Source organism: Punica granatum, chromosome 1, assembly GCF_007655135.1.
Source record: "Punica granatum isolate Tunisia-2019 chromosome 1, ASM765513v2, whole genome shotgun sequence".
Lineage (NCBI taxonomy): Eukaryota > Viridiplantae > Streptophyta > Magnoliopsida > Myrtales > Lythraceae > Punica > Punica granatum.
The window spans coordinates 556,579-576,258 of record NC_045127.1 but is presented as its reverse complement, the minus strand read 5'-3'; the positions used below and the strand labels follow the sequence as shown (position 1 = coordinate 576,258).

The 19,680-nt window shown below is 37.6% G+C and overlaps 4 protein-coding genes across 8 annotated transcripts; 3 read left to right on the top strand and 1 right to left on the bottom strand.

Annotated features, from left to right (window-relative positions):
- Window positions 1-443: 443 nt before the first annotated feature.
- On the bottom strand, window positions 444-3,968 carry LOC116192801 (Golgi SNAP receptor complex member 1-1). 3 transcript variants are annotated; one of them, XM_031521449.1, is made up of 7 exons: window positions 3,713-3,968; window positions 3,466-3,563; window positions 2,859-3,098; window positions 2,357-2,521; window positions 1,789-1,902; window positions 1,426-1,535; window positions 444-826 (listed from the first exon to the last, which is right to left on the bottom strand). In XM_031521449.1, the coding sequence occupies exons 3-7, from the start codon at window positions 3,063-3,065 to the stop codon at window positions 820-822; spliced, it is 603 nt and encodes a 200-aa protein (XP_031377309.1). In that variant the 5' UTR covers window positions 3,066-3,098; window positions 3,466-3,563; window positions 3,713-3,968; the 3' UTR covers window positions 444-819. The 3 variants fall into 3 exon arrangements, with proteins under 3 accessions (XP_031377309.1, XP_031377307.1, XP_031377308.1); XM_031521447.1 differs by lacking the exon at window positions 3,466-3,563 and having other exon boundaries at window positions 3,713-3,967; XM_031521448.1 differs by lacking the exons at window positions 444-826; window positions 3,466-3,563 and having other exon boundaries at window positions 1,156-1,535; window positions 3,713-3,966.
- A 3,976-nt stretch (window positions 3,969-7,944) lies between these two features.
- On the top strand, window positions 7,945-9,840 carry LOC116210214 (60S ribosomal protein L7-2-like). The gene is made up of 5 exons (XM_031544062.1): window positions 7,945-8,278; window positions 8,675-8,772; window positions 8,866-9,003; window positions 9,180-9,282; window positions 9,367-9,840. Exons 1-5 carry the CDS (start codon window positions 8,093-8,095, stop codon window positions 9,580-9,582), a joined length of 741 nt encoding a protein of 246 aa, XP_031399922.1. The 5' UTR covers window positions 7,945-8,092; the 3' UTR covers window positions 9,583-9,840.
- Window positions 9,841-10,001: 161 nt separating this feature from the next.
- On the top strand, window positions 10,002-11,235 carry LOC116210225. Its single transcript, XM_031544074.1, has one exon. The coding sequence runs from the start codon at window positions 10,190-10,192 to the stop codon at window positions 10,541-10,543; it is 354 nt and encodes a 117-aa protein (XP_031399934.1). The 5' UTR covers window positions 10,002-10,189; the 3' UTR covers window positions 10,544-11,235.
- Window positions 11,236-12,798: 1,563 nt separating this feature from the next.
- On the top strand, window positions 12,799-18,248 carry LOC116210200. 3 transcript variants are annotated; one of them, XM_031544050.1, is made up of 14 exons: window positions 12,844-13,481; window positions 13,847-14,017; window positions 14,138-14,341; window positions 14,733-14,914; window positions 15,188-15,314; window positions 15,465-15,662; window positions 16,225-16,767; window positions 16,878-16,982; window positions 17,060-17,133; window positions 17,221-17,272; window positions 17,427-17,513; window positions 17,603-17,640; window positions 17,730-17,801; window positions 17,890-18,248. In XM_031544050.1, the coding sequence occupies exons 3-14, from the start codon at window positions 14,207-14,209 to the stop codon at window positions 17,987-17,989; spliced, it is 1,713 nt and encodes a 570-aa protein (XP_031399910.1). In that variant the 5' UTR covers window positions 12,844-13,481; window positions 13,847-14,017; window positions 14,138-14,206; the 3' UTR covers window positions 17,990-18,248. The 3 variants fall into 3 exon arrangements, with proteins under 3 accessions (XP_031399901.1, XP_031399893.1, XP_031399910.1); XM_031544041.1 differs by lacking the exon at window positions 13,847-14,017 and having other exon boundaries at window positions 12,799-13,481; window positions 16,881-16,982; XM_031544033.1 differs by lacking the exon at window positions 13,847-14,017 and having other exon boundaries at window positions 12,828-13,481.
- The last annotated feature ends 1,432 nt before the right edge of the window (window positions 18,249-19,680 follow it).

Sequence of the window (19,680 nt, the reverse complement as noted above, 5' to 3'; positions counted from 1 at the left end):
CTTAAGAGCACAATGTCGCGAGGGACGGTAAGTGTTGATTGGGATCTTTCGAAAATTATCTCGGATTTATTTTCTCTATAACTTTAGGGTTTAGAGTGAGAAATGTGAGAGGTCAGGGAGACTCTTCTCGATGAAATTCGGATCGGTAAGGAGGCTTGGGAGACACAAGTGACATCTCCATTGTAATCTTCGGTTTTTTAATCTAATGGATGCCATTGCTCCTCTTTGAGGATTATATCACGTATATTTGGTGCCGTTATTTTTCGATTTCTCATGATTCTAATCTCGTTTGGACATCGATAGTTCAAAGGCACAAAGAATCAGCTCTCTCAAGCTCTAGAGATCGGGCAATTAATGTAAGCAAAACCCTGGTTAACATATGAATGAGTTATTACTTTTCCGCTGGCCCTCCTACATGATTAAATGAACTACTGCTTCCAACATGTAATAAAGAGATCGCTTTATTAGATAAGTTAAATCAAAGACAAAAGACAAAAGGAAAGCGAGGAAGTTAGTGGGAACCGAATGTCCCTAATAGCTACCAAGTTGCATGAAAATCATTTTCAAAGTTGAAAGCGCCCTCCCCCCCTCTACATTATTCTAAAAGTTGCATGGACAACATTTGCCCTCATTTAATAGACACATCTTCTATCCTTAAAAAAAAATAAAATAAATAATAATAATAAAAGGACCCTGTCCCTCTCCCCGCCGCATCCCATCTCCTGGCCTCTCTCTGCTCATTCGGTAATCGATCTTTACTTTCCTGAAAGGTATTGATACTCTCTCGTGTTTGAAAAGTCTAATCCGGGGGGTCGTCTATCAGCTCCTGACGAATGTGGAGACATCACGTTTTTAAGCAAGAAACAAGTTCTTTGGTCTCGGGATAAAACCCAAGTCGACAAATCCCGTGTGTTTCACAACATCCAACAGTTTTGAGGCATAGCACGAGCGACGAGATATTAGTAAGTTTTCAAACTTCAAGCAGTATCGATTCTAGTTCTAGCCTCTTCAAACTTCAAGCAGTATCAATTCTAGCTCTAGCCTAACCCTTACACTAGAAAAATGCAGAAACTTCAATTATTTCATCCTCCTGAGAACTGCAATTTCTAAAGACAATTTTGCCTCTTCTGATGTTGCACTAAACAAACGGGGTAATATCAGCAAACAAAAACTATATCCATTAACATGGCCATTGTAGATACAATCATCCTCCAACTACTGAGACACACACACACATATATAGAAAGAGGGAAAGAGAAGGGAGCGAGGTAAAAAAGACAAAAGGAAAAGAATGGAAATGGAGAATAATCAAGTTGCAATTTAGCAGTCAAGGCGAGGATATATGCTAGATACAACATAGTAACAACAAAATTTGCCAGCGAAATGCCCATCTCCAAATGAATGCTAAAGCACTGGGATCCTTACTTGGTCAACCAGTATATGAAAATGAGGAACGTGCACATGGAGGCAACGAGGGAAAGTATGATCGTATCCATTGACTTCCTCCTCTTTATGGCAGAGAGAATATTATTTACCTGCACCAGTGTATCAATGCAGTTCACAACACAAGCACAACAGACTTCCAACTCTTGACATGCAGAAATCACATGGAATCAGCACTTTGTGTTATTTATATACAAAGGCCTTCGTCAAGGTACTTTGATTTTCCATCAAGAAAATATAGCTTCATGAACCCATCTTCTTTCAGTGATCAGAAAGTTTGCCCATCCTCTTTTCATTTATCCATTTATCATTGTTTATGTTCCACTAATGCAAATGAACACTTACTGTTGGTAGGCGGCTGCTAACATTGCTGATCTTCAAATCAATGCCCCCAAATGTTGACCGTTGCAATACAAGTGCACCAAGGGTTGCTTGCGCTTGAGAAATCACAGAATCCGTCTGCAGTGCCATTTATTTGTTAATCAAGCCAGGCAAATGAGAATAAGAGAATTCAGGGCAACTGCTTCATCACACAAAGATGAAACAACAGATCAGCATCCAGATAGAACATTGGCACGGGCTGTCTAGAGTTTGCGTCATTTCAGAATCCGGGACATAAAATTGTATAATTTCCTCAAAAGTCAAAACAACAAAATTCATTGTGAGATTTCCACAAGGGCTGCTACCGCACAATTTTCCCAAGTATATATTTCATTTGACAGTTCAGCAATTACTAAATAATTAGAATCTCAATCATAAATAGATCCCACCTCTAGTACTACATTACTTCCAACAGACACAGAAAGGATTAAACTCGATCAATTAGGCAAAACAACTATTTGCACATTTGTAAAACAGATCACAGAAAATGTAACTGTAAAACTATAATTAGCCGACACAACAGGTGCAATACCTGTCCTGTACTTCTACTAATGGAAGCATGCTCACGGAGAAGAGCTTGTTCTGGAGAACCACCTTCTTCCAGATCTAATCTAGTCCGGTCATACTCTCGAAAGTCCTCGAGGAGAGAAGCATGTTCTCGCTTAGCTCTAAGGCTGGAACAAAGACGATAAAACTCCTGCACTTCATACATGGCTAACATCATTTTATAATTCGACATGCCCCATCTGCCGGGAGAAAAAAAAAATTTAGTTATGCCAGAGACCCCACATCTCAGGGGCTCCAACTTAAAGTGATTATAAAAAAAAAAGAGCAATATACAGATTCTTTCAGCACCTTAGGGGATTTGAAGTATAAGGCTTGCACATGTATTAATATCATGTACAGATTCTTTCAGCACCTCAGGGGATTTGAAGTATAAGGCTTGCACATGTATTAATATCAAGTGCAGCTCATAGCATGACTTTATGAAGCTTATCAAAGAATGCTTGTTCACATTACTGAGTATGCGATACCTGTGTAAGATCCTGTAGGATTTCCTGATGCCTTGTCAAGGTATGAGAAACCATCTCCGTCCCTCCTGATGACACCCACGCTTGCATCTGAAGATTAACTTGTTCGAGTTGTTTTAGTAGTCGATCTATCCCAGATTCTAGATCATTTTCTGAAGCATCGGATTTAGAAGAAGCCTTTGCAGAAACCAGCTTTCTGAATGAATTCATCTTCTCATCCAACTGAGCTTCGAGTTTCCTCGCCTGAAAATAAAAGTCTGTGTTAGGAAAAGCCTCCTCCATAATCCATATAATTCAGCTGAATGCATGAAGACCCGTGACAAAGAAGTGGCACGATAAACACTCAATTTTAAATTTCTTCTTTTTTTTTTCTTCTTTTTTTTTGTAACAATTCGCGCATTACATGATCGAGCAATCACGAAAGAAGATCCTAAGATTTGACTATCTCTCAACAAATTATCAATAAAAAACAGGTAGATTGATACATCGATAACTTAAACTTCAATTCTGTACCGCAAGCATAAACCAAAGGCCCGCCTGGAGGATGTTAAGGGCTCATTCAACCATCAATCAAACACAAAATCTCCCATTGATAAAAGCCTAACTTTACCTGGGATCCTATTAACAGAAGAAAGTTCCAAGCTAAACCGACTATTCAACCATATCAAATGGATCCACCCAGTAGACTAACAAGGACTCTATCAGATCCTGCATAACTCCACGATAGCCCCAAAAACAAAAACCAACCAAGATCAGATCGACAGCTATTCAATCCATAATTCAACTGAGAGTAATATTCTCTATGAAGCGAAAGATTAATATGTAGGAGAAGGACTCGAAAGGCGAAATCGCAGGACCTGTTTGCGGAGGGCGTCCCATGAGCTTGGCACGTCCATGGATCGGGCAGCTCGGAGGTGCGCCAAATGGAGCAGAACTGGGGGGAGACCTACAGGCAGGGTCGAAATTCCCCGAGCGGAGCGACGAAATCCTTCCTTGGAGCTTCTGCTCCGCCCCGTCGAAGGAATCGGTGGATGGAGATGAGAATTGATTTGGGTTAGGAGGGTGTTTGGAGACGGACGAAGACAAGTCGTCCAGATCTCAACGGCAATTAGACGTATTCGCGTGCATCTTAATTAATCCAGTTCATGAGAAATTCTCTTTAGCGGCCCAAACTTTGGACTTCTGTCAAATTGCATCCCGAAGTTTACACGACTTGCATGTCTTCATATCTGGTTTAGCAATTAGCCCGGCCATGGCAGCAACACGAGATTGAAGTTGCACACAACACTTTTAATTTATTAACTAGCGTGTGGATCCGCGTGATGTCGTGATCGATAAAATTTTTGGTCAATTTTTTAATTTGTCATGATAATCAATATAGAGCATAAGTGAAGCTAACAATAAAATTATTTATATGTAGAAATTATGAACTCCTGATTGCTAATAATGATCCAATTTTTTTAGATTATACTATTCTCTTAAGCTATTAAGCTTACTTTTTGACTTGCTAATTTCAATTTCAATTTTCAATATTTCTTATTAGAAAAGCATGATGTCAATATAATAATCTTTATAAATGGCCTCGCTAATTTGAAGTAACGAACTTTAGTTGCACTGTCCAGGCGAGAATGACTCAATCATAGGCTAGTGTTGGCATTAGCATTGGAAAAAGTATGACATTTTTAATATTAATTTATATTAAAATAAATAATTTCTCAATCATAAGCTAGTAATGTGTCATTGCTTTTTACCATTATAATAGATTTTAAGTGGCAAAGATATTCGAAGCAACGAACTTTACATATGGCTTAGGGTTCGAAACTTGTTAAAAGCCTCTAATAGTTATGGCAAAATGATTGTTTAAATGAGAATTAGTTTCAATCATAGATTAATATTGTGCCCTTTCATCTCACTGAAAAATCATAACACGTCGAATGTTAATTTAGAATAATAATAATTTAAAATAGAAAGAAAAAATATTTATTATTTGATAAAAAGAAAAAGGACAAATTTATCACCGCAATTTCTTCTCATATACGTTGGGAATAAAAAAATTAAAGAAAAAAAGAAGAAAAAATGTGAGAGTGCCATGTGGTATAATGTGCAAGAGTTTTACTTGTATTTAAGATCATGCCATTAATGAAAATCTTCTAAAATAAATTAAAGTAATTTCATCTTGTGAAAGTTACATTTTAACTAGTTTTCTATCCCGTGCGTTGCACGGATTCGTTATCGTAAACCTATTATCATTTTTATGGAAATTACTCACATTTTTAACAAAATATTTCTTATTAATAAAAGTAATGATTAATTGGAATTCAAAACAATAATTTTCAATAACATTAGACTAGGTATATATAATCCAATGATAATGTTGAAACTAATTGTCTTATTCAATATATATGAATGAATTATATATCTATTAAATCATGAATACTTTGCAACGATTTATCATGGATAATCCGTTTATGCATTTATTAATTTGCAATTCTATTTTTGCTCTAAAAACATTGTTAAGTGGGCTTTTAATTTTCATATGTTAGTCATATTTCTTAAATTTTTATGGACCATAAATTCATAAAATTAGCGATTTATGTTTCATTATATTTTCAAATGACCTCAGTATCATTAAATTAGTGACTTGCAATAAATTCTTTTTTCTTTTAAAAATTACATAAATCATCAATTTTTGCTTCTTTTAGCGTGCTATCTATTGCAATACGCCCTATCATTATCACTAAGTTATATAATTTATTTAGATCTTTAAAAAGCAAACTTGCTTTAAAGTCATTTAGTTAATTTTTTGTTGATAATTTGAACAACATTAATTAAAATTTGTTATATTTATGAAATTATGCATTGTCATTTATATAAATTGATTTTTAGCTAATTATATACATCTACATATACTATTCTATCTATAATCAATTTCCATATTTAGTATTGCTTATTAATAATTTTTTAAATTATATTAATTCGAAAGAGCTTGCTCTAATACATATTAAATAGTATATTTTACTATTTACGGAGTGTGGACATATGTATACTATAATTAATATATAAATTTGTAATTATATAAGTACTTTAAAATTATATATTATATCTCGGACGTATATTATTTCGAACACAGTGGCTAAACTAATGAAATATGAACTTTATTGAATTTTTCTCAAATTTTATAACGACATTAGAAATTTTATAAAAATTATTTATTGATAAAATAAATTGACGATTCTAACCCTAATAAATATAACCCTATTAATTGCTTTTGGGAGTCGATTTTACTTATATATATAGATATATAAATTAGTGTATTGAAGAGTTTAATTTGAAAATTATAGTGAAAATTCTTTTTTTCTCTCGTTAAAACTTTCTCATTATCTAATGGTTCTACGTGAATTCCTCGCCTTGAGAATGGGAGCAAATGGCTTTCAAGGTACAACATCCTCAATTACTTTTTGGCGAAGATTTTAAAGAAGGATTGCGGCCAATATACAAAGTTTGGAGAAAGTACATAATTTTCAAATTGGACTCTTATATTGTTGAAAGATACGACTCCTTTTCAAAATAAACCCGTCCATCAAAAAGTAGAGAACTAAAAAAATGGCATATTAATAAAAAAATTTGAAATGATTTTTCTAGGAAAATTTTTCTTTTTTGCTATTCAAATCTGTTAGAGATAAGAAAAATTCTTTTTCTAGTTCTCTAATTTTCATTAGCTAATTTTTTCCTTTTCTAATTTTTAATTTATGACTTTTATTTCTTATTTATTAAACATAATTTATTTTCACAAAATTTGATCCCTAATACTAAATTAATAATTGATTTACTATGAACTACGCATTTTTATATTTTTCAATAGATAAATAAATTTAGAAAAGGAAAAGAAAAGTAGAAAAGAAAAGCGATAATTAGTTCTCGACAAGTAAGGAGTTAGATAAACTTGCTCTACATTTTGTACAACGAACATAATCTATCTATATATTATGTAATTTAGACTCCTTCCACAAGTGCTTTCCATTTGATTGAGGAGGAGTTTTCATTCGTAACTATCACATCCTAGACTATCAACCATTCGCATCTCTTATAGATTAATACATAAGTAGATTTTTTCACATTTTTATAATTAATTTTTTTTTCAAATTTTCACAATGTATTTATATATTATATATTTTTAGGAGATTATTTATTCCATTTTTTTGTTATTATAAAATTCGTAAATATAATAATAGCAATATAAAATAAAAATCACAAAAAAGTTTACGCAGCACGCTAATTAGATAACTAGTCATTCTTCAAATAAAATCTTAACCAAAAAATAATTGCCTAATAATTGCGAGGCATGTATCTTGAAAGGCCGCTTGCCCCCACGACGGGGGGTGATGGATTAACACACACATACAACATTTATAAGGTTTCTTTCATGAGAAAAAACATGCAATTTGGTTCCTGACTTTAGAAGATTGCATTACTTTAGTCCTTTACAAATTTTTACATCAATCGAGTCCTCTAATTTTTCAATTTGCATCAATATAGTCCTCGTTACATCATTCGGGTCTCTACGATTGCAATTTTATTAAGAAGGGAAAAAAAATAAAGGATCTAAACGATATAACATGCTCTTTAGTTAATACTGTCATAACGGCATTACTTAATTGATGTACCAAAAATAATCTCTTCATGCATTTTGCATAAGAAAGGACTCATTTGATGTGACAAGAGATTAAATTGATAAACTCAAAGACTAAAAATTGATGCAATTTTGTAATCATAGGGACCTAAATGATGTAACGATGATCATATTGATGCAAACTGAAAACTTTAAGGATTCGATTGATGTAAAAAATTTGTTAGAAGCTCAAGTGATGCAACCTTCTAAACTCATGTACCTAATTGCCTATTTACTCTCTCTTTCTTACAGATTTGATTTGATTAATAGGCTTTTCTACCCTCCTCCCTTTCAGACGGGCCGCATCTTATCGATTAATGGGCTCGATGGCTCTCTCTATTGTCATTTCGCCTCTGTTGGCCCAAACGGGCTCTCTACTCCCTTTTGCATTGAAAGTGGAACCGGGCTTAAACCCTAGCTCCCCTCTTGTCCTGCTCCCTCTGCCATTGGGACCGCCTTAGTCTTCTCCCCAAATTCCCTCCATCTTGTTAATCTTCCACTAGCCTCCATAATCAAGCAGCCGTACTTGGTGCGGTGAGAATCGTGCACCGGCGCGTCGGATAAGCTGATGGCGGAGGAGCAGGGGAAGGAGCTCGCTTACATACCGGAGACGATACTGAAGAAGAGGAAGAGCAACGAGGAATGGGCGCTCAAGAGGAAGGCGCAGCTGGAGCTCAGGCAGAAGCGAGCGAAGCAGTCTCAGGGGAACGACTTCAAATTGCCTGAGCAGTTCATCAGAGAGTACAGAGACAAGGTACGGACCCACCACCACCACCACACCAACTGCTTATAAATGTGCCATTGTGTATATTGATTTTTAGTGTTTGTATGCATATGTTGTTAGGGTTAATCGATCCCGGGCTTAAAATTTAATTGAGAGCCTTCTGGTTCACTCTTCTATGTGAGTCATATTCGGTTTCTCGTGAGAATTTGAGCTTTCCTATCGATTATATAAGCATTTGTAAGCCCAAGAGTTCTGCCTCCATTCATTTGAAGACCTCGTGTTGCATCCTTCACGGGAAAGGATTGATTCGGCCCAAGATATTCAATTGTTGAATTCTGCTGGGAACTCTTCTTCTGATTGTCTCCTTATGTATTCTGATAGGAAAGTTCGGAACTTGTCATACATGGTTTTACTGTTCTGTTTTAGGAACTCGATCTCATAAAGATGAAGCAGAGGACGAAGATGCACAGGCCAGCTCAAACGGCATTAGGATCGAAGCTGCTCTTCGTCGTCCGCATCCAGGGGTAGGTTGCTCATTGTTTCATTACAATGTGCTCCCTTTTGGTTCATGTTCCATTGTATACTACAGCAATCCTGATCATTCTGCTTCTTTCCAGGAGGAATGACATGCATCCTACAACTAAGAAGATTCTAAACAAGCTCAGACTTCAAAGGATCTTTAGTGGCGTTTTTATCCTTGCCAATGCTGCTGTTATGGACATGCTGCAGAAGGTGGAGCCTTATGTTACTTATGGGTGAGCCAGCTTATTCTTGTTCTTCACTCTTTTCTATAGTATTAAGTAGGGGAATGCAGAAATAAAAAAAATTTCAGGAACACTTTGTTGTCATTCTTCGTTCTTCCTGATGCTGCTTCTTGTCTGCCAAGCGATTTTTCACTGCATAAGCTTATCATATACGGCATTGTCTGAAGGTACCCCAACCTCAAGAACGTGAAGGAGCTGGTCTACAAGAAGGGCTACGGAAGGATCGACAAGCAGAGAGTACCATTGACCGACAACAATATTATCGAACAGGTTTTCAATCTTTGCCATGGCTTTTTAGTTTCTCCTGGCGCGACTGTTGGAGAGTGGTAAGCTGACCTTTTATTTCCTTGACAGGAACTGGGGAAGCATGGGATTTTGTGCATGGAAGATATTGTTCATGAGGTTGCCAGTGTGGGTCCTCATTTTAAGGAGGTTACCCGTTTTCTATGGCCCTTCGCACTCAACAAGCCCGAAGGAGGCCTGCAGAAGACTAAACGGTTATTTAGAGATGGCGGAGAGACTGGTAACCGGGAAGATCACATCAACGAGCTAATCGACAAGATGAACTAGCAGAGAACAAGAGCCCGGCCTGGGAATCGTAGTTAGGCTTAGCCTCGGCACTAATATATTATAAGTTTTCTCAATTTTTGAAGTTATGTCTTTGGTTTGGGTTTCGCTTTTTTGACATGTATGAATGAATCATGCATATGACGATGTAAACTCTCGCTGCCTATAAGTGTGATTTGCAGTTGAAAACTGTTCCTCCAGTCAAATTTCTTCATGTAACACACAATTCTAAATGACATATAGCAATTTTATTCATATTAATAGAAACTTTCTCGGGTTCTTTGCTTGTTTCAACCAGATACTGAAGAATGCAAGAAATTGAAGGTGAAATTTTAGAGAGAAGAAAAACAATAAATTTGGATTTATTTTTATTTTGAATATCACGAAGTGTTCTCATTTCAGCTGTAGGTTTGGGCGGAGGCTCTCTTTATAGAGGGGGTTGGCCTTTTCCTTTCAAAAGCTCTGACGAAAATTGAAATAATATGAAGTTTTCACCATTTCTTTGCGCATTTTTCAACTGTCTTCGTTCGTCGAGCGGCCAGACTCGGCCTAGTCAACTCAGCTAGATGCTCGTGCTCACGAACTTCTTTTCTTCCTCGTCTTCCTCCTCATGGAGAACGGCAGCGGCTCGGATCCGTGGATAGCCCCTGACAAGCTCTATCACGTACTCTTCTGCCTCTTCCTCACTCTCCTCTTCTCCTTCGCCGCCTCCCGCACCAGGTATCCCTTCCTCCGCCGCCACTCCATCCGGCTCGGATCCATCGCCTCTCTCCTCGCCGGCGCAGCCAAGGAGGCTGCCGACCAGTTCGGGATCTTCCCCTCTGCTGGTGCCTCCGCCAAGGACGCCGTGGCTGATGTGATCGGCGTCCTCATTGCCGCCGGCGGGCTCGCTTGCTGCAAACCGGTGAAGCGGCCTGAATTGGATACCCTTCCGGTTCCAGCCCGAGCTGTATCAATGGTGTAAATGATTATCTTCCGGAATCCTCTCTCCCTTGTGATTATGATTATTGAGTTGATAAATTAGGGAAGAAAGAAGATTTCTTAACATTGATTTCATTCAGGTATCAGATCAGACTCCCTCATCTTCTCCACAGTTCAATTTTGTTTTCTTCATATTGTTGAGATTGCAATGTTCGTACATTCTCAGCGAAGAATTGTTACTGTATTTGTAGAAATGCAGAAAGCAAACGTGAAAATGGAAAAAAAGAAACTTCTAAAGACGTGCTTCTCTTTTCAACTTATTAATAAGTGTATTGGAGTGTCTGCAGTTCAATCTGCTATAATGCGTATGAAATGGCACAACTTGAAAGTACTGAAGTGCCCAACTGATTAAGGGCGTGAACATGATAATGTGCTTCCATATAATTTTGAGAAATCTGCCGGGAGTTCGGGGGCTTGTCATACAATAAAGTCCAGGAAGTGGTGAATGAAAGGGTCAAAAAAGGGGTCGGATCAACTCGCTGGGCTTCCATGGACGCTGACACCAACTGATAGAGAGAGAGAGAGAGAGTGCTCTGTTAGCAGTGATTGCTGCTGCATTGAATTTTGATTCGCCAAGAGGAGAGCAATTGTAGATATTCAGCCGCCATGACTTGATTTTGATCTGCTTGACTTGTTTTATGACTTTCTTTTTTTATCTGCTTGATTTAGATCGAATGACTCTGCTTCTCTTCATGCTCTGATGCCTGCTCGAACTCTTTCTCCTGGACATGTTCATAAATTTGAGCTTAGATTCTATGTTCTCCGTGATTTTGGAATTTTGCAATAATCTCTATACAATGATGTGCTTTATTGAGCTCTGCATACGGATTTGATAAAGTTATTCACGATTGACAAGCTATAAATGGACGGCTATCGATATATTAATTGGATCATGTATGGTAATTTCCTTAGATGAATTCTAGCTGCTGGTGTTGGGTATTTCAGGGTTGTAATTGAAAGCTTAGATGTAACTTAAGCTGCAACAATTGAAATAATGATACATATGGCATAACATATTTGAAAAATGTTGTTAAGGCATGACTGAGGCTGATGAATTTGTTGCACACTATATTCCTTATCCTACAGTTCTTGGAGGATCAGAATCTCAACGAGACCCGACAAAGGTAAGCTCTTTGGTTTGAACTTTAGGTTTGTCATAGGTAATTATTATAAACTTTCATCTTGTTGATGGTTCTGGCTCGAAAAGGAGTCAGCCCTGTTCTGTAATATGTCTTCTTCGTTTGTTTTCAGGATCTGATTTTAAGATTTTAACTCTAACTTTAATTCTACTCGCTACACAATAAAAATCAACTATTCAAAGTATAAAAGGCGAGTCCCATACATAAATTCACATACAACTCCATTATACTCAATTCGATTTTTAATATTAAATTTTCCTAACTATTCATTACTTTTTTACACATTTTCTCATAATTCAACACCACAATCATTACAATCCAATTAAAATTAAAATCAACCAATTAGAATTAAAATCCAACTCTCAAACCAAATGCAACCGAAGTATATGGAGGATAAGGTGACTAATGGTAGAAGGGCTGAGATGGGCTTTTCCAATCAAAGCCCATTTAAATGCGTTCGATAAAATCACTTTCGTCAATTTTTAGGTTTATCTTTCTGCTCCGATGGGCAAGTTCGACATTTAAAAATTCCATGTTATTATCAAAAGAGGTGTAGCGCAGTAGCGCTCACTCTCGTCCATTGATTTGGAAATCGCTAGCTTGATGCTTAGTAAAACTACCCGTGTTCTTTTATTAGTTATTTGAATTTCTCTTTCACTATACTATGTTTTAAGTCTCTTTTATAACACAAAAATAAAAATAAAAAATCTATGTTACCAAGTCACAATATTTACTTGAAGAATTGGGAATATTATTGCATTTATCCTATTATTTTTGTGACCTCTAATTTGACATGCCATTGAAAAGTTCCAAAACGGGAACATCATGTCCATTCATGAATATATATTTTTTGGAGAAAGATTTCATACCAACTACCAAGAGAAACTTATTCGTGCGAATATTAATTTTACCAAGAGAAATTTATTATTGTTAAGTCACATTTTACTCGAATAAAAAATGAAAAGAAAATATAATAAAGTTCGGGTAGGGGCAGAAAGGTAAACGACAAGAGACCATTGAGGAAAGCTTTTACCTCCTAGAAGTCCAACTCCGATCTCTCCGAATGTCTCAGCTGCAATAGAAATGCTCATGCTTTTGATGAAAATTACAATTTTGCCATTTATCTAATGCTTTCGCACTTTGAGAAGAGTAGCATCTTTTCCATCGAGAGAGTTTTTCCTCCCAAAAAGCCAAACTCAGATTCCTCCAAATGTCTCAGCTGCAACAAATGCCCATGCTTTTGATGAAAATTACAATACTGCCAGGCACTTTTGTTACAGCAGAACGAGGGAAAGAAACGAAAAAAAGCAGAGAAACAATGTTCGGCAAAACCCGACATTCAATTCAATTCAGAGTTGTGCCCAAAATTTCCCTCCTGATTCAATTCATTCAATGGGCAAATCCAGATTTTGAACCCCTTTCGGTTGACCGGCCTCTCATTCTCCCTGCATGCTCTCCACCTTGCCTCAAACTCAAACCCCTAAAAATCAGCTCCATAGATTCAAGCTTTCTTTTCAGCTCCTGCCCTTAGTTGGCGTTACTGATTTGGGGGTTTAATAGATGCAGTGAGCTCTCCTTCTGTGCGTGCGCCCTCTCCGGTCTGTCTTGTTGAGTTCAGTGCAGTGAGATTGAGAGGGACTGCGTGTGGTGGATTCAGGGGGGGAAAAAAAAATGGCCTCTACCTCAAACACCCCTTTGAGTTTGACAGAGCAGCTCAAGGAGGCTGGGTTTAGCCTCCTGCATTCACCTTCCTCCGTCGAGGAGCTGCTTCCTCTTCTTGATGTACGTACGGACAACCTTTTCAGTCTAATCCTTCCTGTTATCGGGTCCTAGGGAAGCTGAATTTTTCTTTGGCGGCCTTCTCCCTGTGGGTTTTGTTTTTGCTCAGAAAGTGTCCTTTTCCATGGATATGCGATTGTGGAAAGGAAACACTGATGATAATATCTGATCAGTCTCGCCGAGCTGTTTCTTCTGTTGTAGTTGCTCATCTGCTAGTGTTGTTGTTAAGTAAGTGTGGTTTTTCCACGAGAATGACTAGCCGTGAAGTGAAGCTTACTGCCTTTTATTTATTTATTTATTGAATGATCATTTTCCGCACATAACATTTTCACTGTTGTTTTACCACCAACTGAATTTTGTTCTGGAAGTTTTCTGGTCTAGGATCTAGCATTCTAATGGTGAAAGGAGCAGAATGTTCTTGCTGGGAATCAATTGTACAAAAGATGAAGCTTCTTGTAGTTCTCAATTCTTAATGGTTGCCATCTTATATCCACTGTATTCTAAGTCTTTACTTCCGAGTTCGTTCACCTTATGCTGCTGTGAGTCCTGGCCTTGTGTTCATGATTTCCATGTAGATTTGCTGATTCAATATATGTTTGCGGAAACCATCTGAGTTGAATTTGTCTTTGTTTGTTCCCTGCGGTTTACTTGCACTTCAGAAAGCAGAAGATCTGCTCTTCGACGTTGACCAAGCACCACCTGCCTCAGTCAAAGATGCTCTCCTCCCCATGATGAAGGCGCTGAAATCTGACACGATGCTGAAACACTCTGAAGCCATCGTGAGAGTTTCAGTAGCATCCTGCATCCATGAAATTGCTAGGATAACAGCGCCATTGGAGCCTTATGACGACGAGATAATGAAGGTGATATCGATAAACCCTTTTCTTTATGTGCTGCAAGAAAAGATCTTAAGATGCAGGATAAAGTGATGGGTTGAGTTTTTTTCCTATAGGTAGGGCAGATATATCAATACCTGAGTGAGTGCGTGTACATAGATATCCATTTTTGTCAAGTAAATGGAACAGTCTGACATTGTTTCATAACGGAATGAGCTTGACGTTCTGATTATTAGACCCAGTAGTTTACAATGCATAATAATTGATACGTCATCTATGATAACCTGGGTAAGTGAAAATTAGGTATTCAGACGGTTGAATATCAAAGTTGTTAGGTTACTGTGGAGGCATGGATTGTCTTCTTCTGAGTGCTTAGACTTTTTTTGTTGAGCTCCTAAATGTTTCTTTCTGAATGCAGGAGATATTTAAGCTAACTGTGTCATCATTTGAGAAGTTGTCTCAACCTTCCACCAGATGTTATGAGAAGGCAGCTTCAATAATCTACACCATTGCACGGGTCAGATCGTGTGTGGTGATGCTGGACCTAGAATGTGATGGTCTGGTAGTTGAGATGTTTCATCGTTTCCTGAAGACCACTGGGTACAATTCTCAATTATTATACCAGTCTATTATAATTTCATTTCTTCTTTAAGATGCTACAATCTGGAAAGATGTCCTTTCTCTGATAGTTTAAACACGAATTAACTTTGTGACTGCTCCCGATAATAGTATCCCTTATTTGTTTTCTTTTTCTGAAGGTTCCTTATTGAATTGATGACTGAAATGTTTTCGAAATTGTTTTGCTTCTAGTGTTTCGCGTTAAATCATTTTGTGTCATGTCTATTTGAACTCTGATGATTCTTTTCGTTAAAGGTCAAACCACACAGATGATGTGCTATGGGCGATGGAGAGAATCATGACAATGGTATTGGAGGAAAGTGAAAATATCTCCATGGACCTCTTGGAGCCACTACTAGCGAGTGTGCGGAAGGAGAATGAGGTAATCCTGTGCAGGCTAATGCCCCTTTCTGTTAAATGGCGACCAATCCATCTGAAAGCTTATTGTAATTGGCATTAAATTTACCTCAACAGATTTATGTTTATAATTGTTTCTCGCTTGCTCTAATACAGTTCCTGTACATGATCTCAGAACGTGGCGCCCATCTCGTGGAAGTTGGGAGAGAACGTATTATCCAATTGTGCAGAGAAGCTTAGACCTATTCTCAAAGATGCAGTGCAATCTGCAAGCATTGTTTTGGACCAATATGCTCCTGTGATCGCGACCATATGTGGAAGTTCTTCTGATAATACAGAACATCTTCTTGCTAATGGTTCACAAGAGCAAGGGGTATGTGTGCTGTGAACTTCTTTTTGAATATGATTATACTCGAATGGTTTCAGTCTTATATGCCATCTTATATACCTAAAGTATATGAATATAATGAAGCTCCCCAATAATGCTGGTCATAGTAACATATAGGAACAATTTATTTCTGAAAGAGTATTCTTTTCATGAAGTTTGAAACTCTAATTGTCACCAGATGATTGGAGTAGGATGGCAGATATTGTTTATTCTTTTAGAGAATTTTTTCGTTGCTTTATTGTCGCCCTTCCTTAATGGCTTGGTTGAACTCCAGACTGAATAGCGAGCAGCAAACATGCTTGAATATAAGCTAGGCTCAAGGTTAACTGTGAGCCTCATAATATGATGCTCAATGACTTATAAACAGGCAACCTTGAATCCTGAGCTTATTTCATTTCCTTATAATGATTTTTTCAACGTGCAGTAGCTAAGTGCTCTATTACCGCCTTTTTTTTTTTCTGTTCCCTTTTTTTGCTGTTGATGTTAATTCTCTACTTGTAAACTGTCCATTTGAAGATATCATTTTGAATATTCTGCTGTTCCTTAGAGGGGTGAAGCTCTTGCTGTTACTTCGACAGAAGTGGGTGCCAAGTCAGGGTTGGATGGTGCTCCGGTGCCAGGAACTAAATCAATGTCAGCAGAGGAAGATTCTTCAAGCAAGATGAAGTCATTCAACCTGTTGGATGCTGATGGACCAATAGAGCTTGCATCCCTGTCTGAAGTTCCAAGGAAAAGAGACCGGAGACCCAATTCTCTGATGAACCCAGAAGAAGGGTATGAACACTTCTGGGGCCTCCAAGACGGAAAATGTCACCATATTACGCCTCATGAAAGCCCAAAACCTCCAACTTCCGAAGAAGGAAGGAAGAGAAGATTCTCGAGAAAAAAAGGAAATGCCGTGGGGTCTTCGGTTGCTTTACCTGAAACTGCTTCAGATGAGGAAGGTGAGCTCCTAGTCAGTGCTGAACAGAGACGGCCAAGCGAACCCCTCTATAGGGAAGTGCCAAGTTCATCAAATGGAAGAGGTAGTAAAAAGAAGAAAAGTGGCGCGACATCTGATAAGGAGAAACCAGCATTTTCAGGAAAGAAGGTTAGACACGATGAGTGTGAAGAGACATTGCCGTCTTTCATTTTTCTGGTGTGACCTCTGTTACATTTCTTTTTCGAAAATTGACTTCTTCCATCTTGTCAATCGTGAAGAAGGTGGACCTATCTGCTTGCACATCATCGACTAAAGATGGATGTAGCTCAGAAAAGGCTACTGGAAGAGGTCTCAAAAGAAAACGGGCCCCAAGAAAGGAAGAGGTGTGCAAATTGGAATTATAATTGTGCTAGGCTAATATCTGCTGTTGAAAGTTCTAACTATTATGAATGATGATCAGAAGTTTCACCAGCAAGATGTTGGGGAGGAAGTAGTTGGCCAAAAAATAAAAGTTTGGTGGCCTCAGGACAGAGTGTACGTTCTTGATCATTATATTCTTGTTCTTTCAATTCTTTTTAAGCCGTGCAAGTTCCATTTTGGTAATCTATTTTCCAATCGCAGGTTCTATGATGGCGTCGTTCGTTCTTATGACCGGAAAAGGAAAAGGCACCAGGTGAGATGGCTTTGACTGATCTCTGTATCTTTTTTCATAAATGACTTGACATTTTGAGCTAAACAGCAGAGAATAGAGATCCTTCTAAAACTAGCACATTTTCTTTTAATATTGGTTGTGATTAGATTTGTGTCTGAAATTTGTTTGTCCGTAGGTGGTCTACACTGATGGTGTGGAAGAACGTCTAAACCTGAAAAAGCAATGGTGGAAACTTATTGAGAATGATGATCTGCCAGATGAAGTATGTGTTCTGCCTCATAATCTTTTTTCTGTCTGGACGTTTTGTTATCGATTTTGCCCTTTCTTAAATTTCTTGATGTTAATTGGCAGGACTCTGCCAATCCCGAACATAATAAACAACCTGAGCTGTAAGCGTGATTTGGCTAATCTTCATCTTTCATAGAACTCTGTCATGGATTTCCGTGTCTGATGACCTGTTCTTGAAATTTTTGGTCAGATTACATACTTGGAAGAAGAGAAGGAGATTAAAATTGACTGAAGACTCTAGCCCTTATCGTCTAGTAAAGAGGTTCGGCTTCAATACTCACTACTTTAGTTATATAGCTTTTCTCTCCTGCTCGTTTTGCAAACTAAAGCCAGCAGTTCTACATTCACAGGGCTGAAGCCTCATCAAGTCTTATGAAGACTGAACCCTCGGCTGGGTTAAATGAAGATGAAGCAGTTTTAGTTGATGATAATTTATGTGACATGCGTTAGCTGGGAAAATTTTGTCAGATTATTGTTAATACGGGAATGAAGGGAACTGGATTACTTTTTTTTTTTTCTTTTTTTTTTTGTTGGGGTAGTTTTGTTGGCCCTTGTATACGTTCCTATTATGATGTTGATATATGTCTTCATCTCCTTGTGAGAGATAAGAGTAGCAGTAATGGTGTAATTATGAGCTTGCTTAATCGTGATTCTTGATTGCATATGAATACCATCATCAAATATATATATATACAGCTTCCAATCCGTACATCTTTGCCTTGCTCTCTCTTGATATATATGCCCAATCGTGGCAGAGAAGAAAGAGCTGCTAATTATATTGGTGGAAAACCAAAACAAAAGATACGTGTAGTGTAGTTAATGATTATGATAATTGTTCGATCAGCCCGCACGTGAAGTGTCTTGATTATCACTTAGCTAAGAATAGAACTCTCTGTTGCGCCATAACATCAGCGGTGCATTGTGGGTCATCAACGACTCTTCCAGTTGAAAAAAGTGGCTTCTACATGTGGCTTTCTTCCTCCTGCATGAACCCTAATTACCAGTTGTAATGGATGTGAACATGATAACGTATGCGTTTACCAGTTGAATTAATCCAATCTTCGATATTAAAAACGTGTTCAACAAATTAAGTAAATTTGAGGGGCAAATGCCCAATACTAGCTGGTCGCTACCTCGGTCTCCCGGTTGCCAATCCATCCCCCGGGCCTTTTAGGGATGCATGCATTTCCTAAGAGAGACAGACAATATATTATATTATATTATATTATATATATATATATATATAAGGGAAACAGATCCCATAATTAGGATAACTTAAAACCTCGTTTCTTCTTATATGGCCTATATATATGAAGTCAGCAATAATGACTAGTAACGATAATGATCCTTTCCTTACCGAAAAAAATGACAATGATCCTTTCAAAACACGTGTCAGTTTAATGCGAGCTATTTCGTTTTGAGTTTTCAACCACAAATTAAGATAATCAACGATTTTTTTTCGATATATATCATGGTATTTAGAGTTCAATAGAATCCGACTAATCTAGTAGAAAAATCGAAGGTTATTCTTCTTCCCAATAAATGCGCTTCCGAGATTGAATTTGTGTTCTTCTCCTTACGGGTTGAGCTGCTTACCACTCACCTAACACTTTTATCGGTAAACAATCAACGAATTGATCTCCACTTTGCTCATTCTTAATTTCTCCAATTTTTACTTATATATATATATGTGTGGGCGCGCGCGCCGGTCGGTCAGCTAGCGTCTAAACGATGTCCACTGAGTAGGACTTCTACTTCACCACCACCTTGTTGGACCTAACTAACTAGAGGAGTTCACGGAGGTAGTTTTATTATATGTGCGTAGACAAATTGTCCGTTTATTGACTTCCTGTTAAACCCCATGAAATGAAATTGGCATATATATATATATATATATAATATTTCTTTACCGGAATGTTTTTAAATAAATGTTTCGACTTTTTAATTAACGCATTTATTATTCGAGATATATTATAGGCTTTTCTTGTGGAAATTATAATACTTCTGTTCTCCACGACAAGTCTGTATAACCTGCCAATCACATCCCAGTAATGACTGATGAGGACAGTTGCGTTAACTTATAAACGAGTTGAGAAATCCTTTTTTTCTTCCCCCTCTGAATACACAAGTTGAGGGACCAA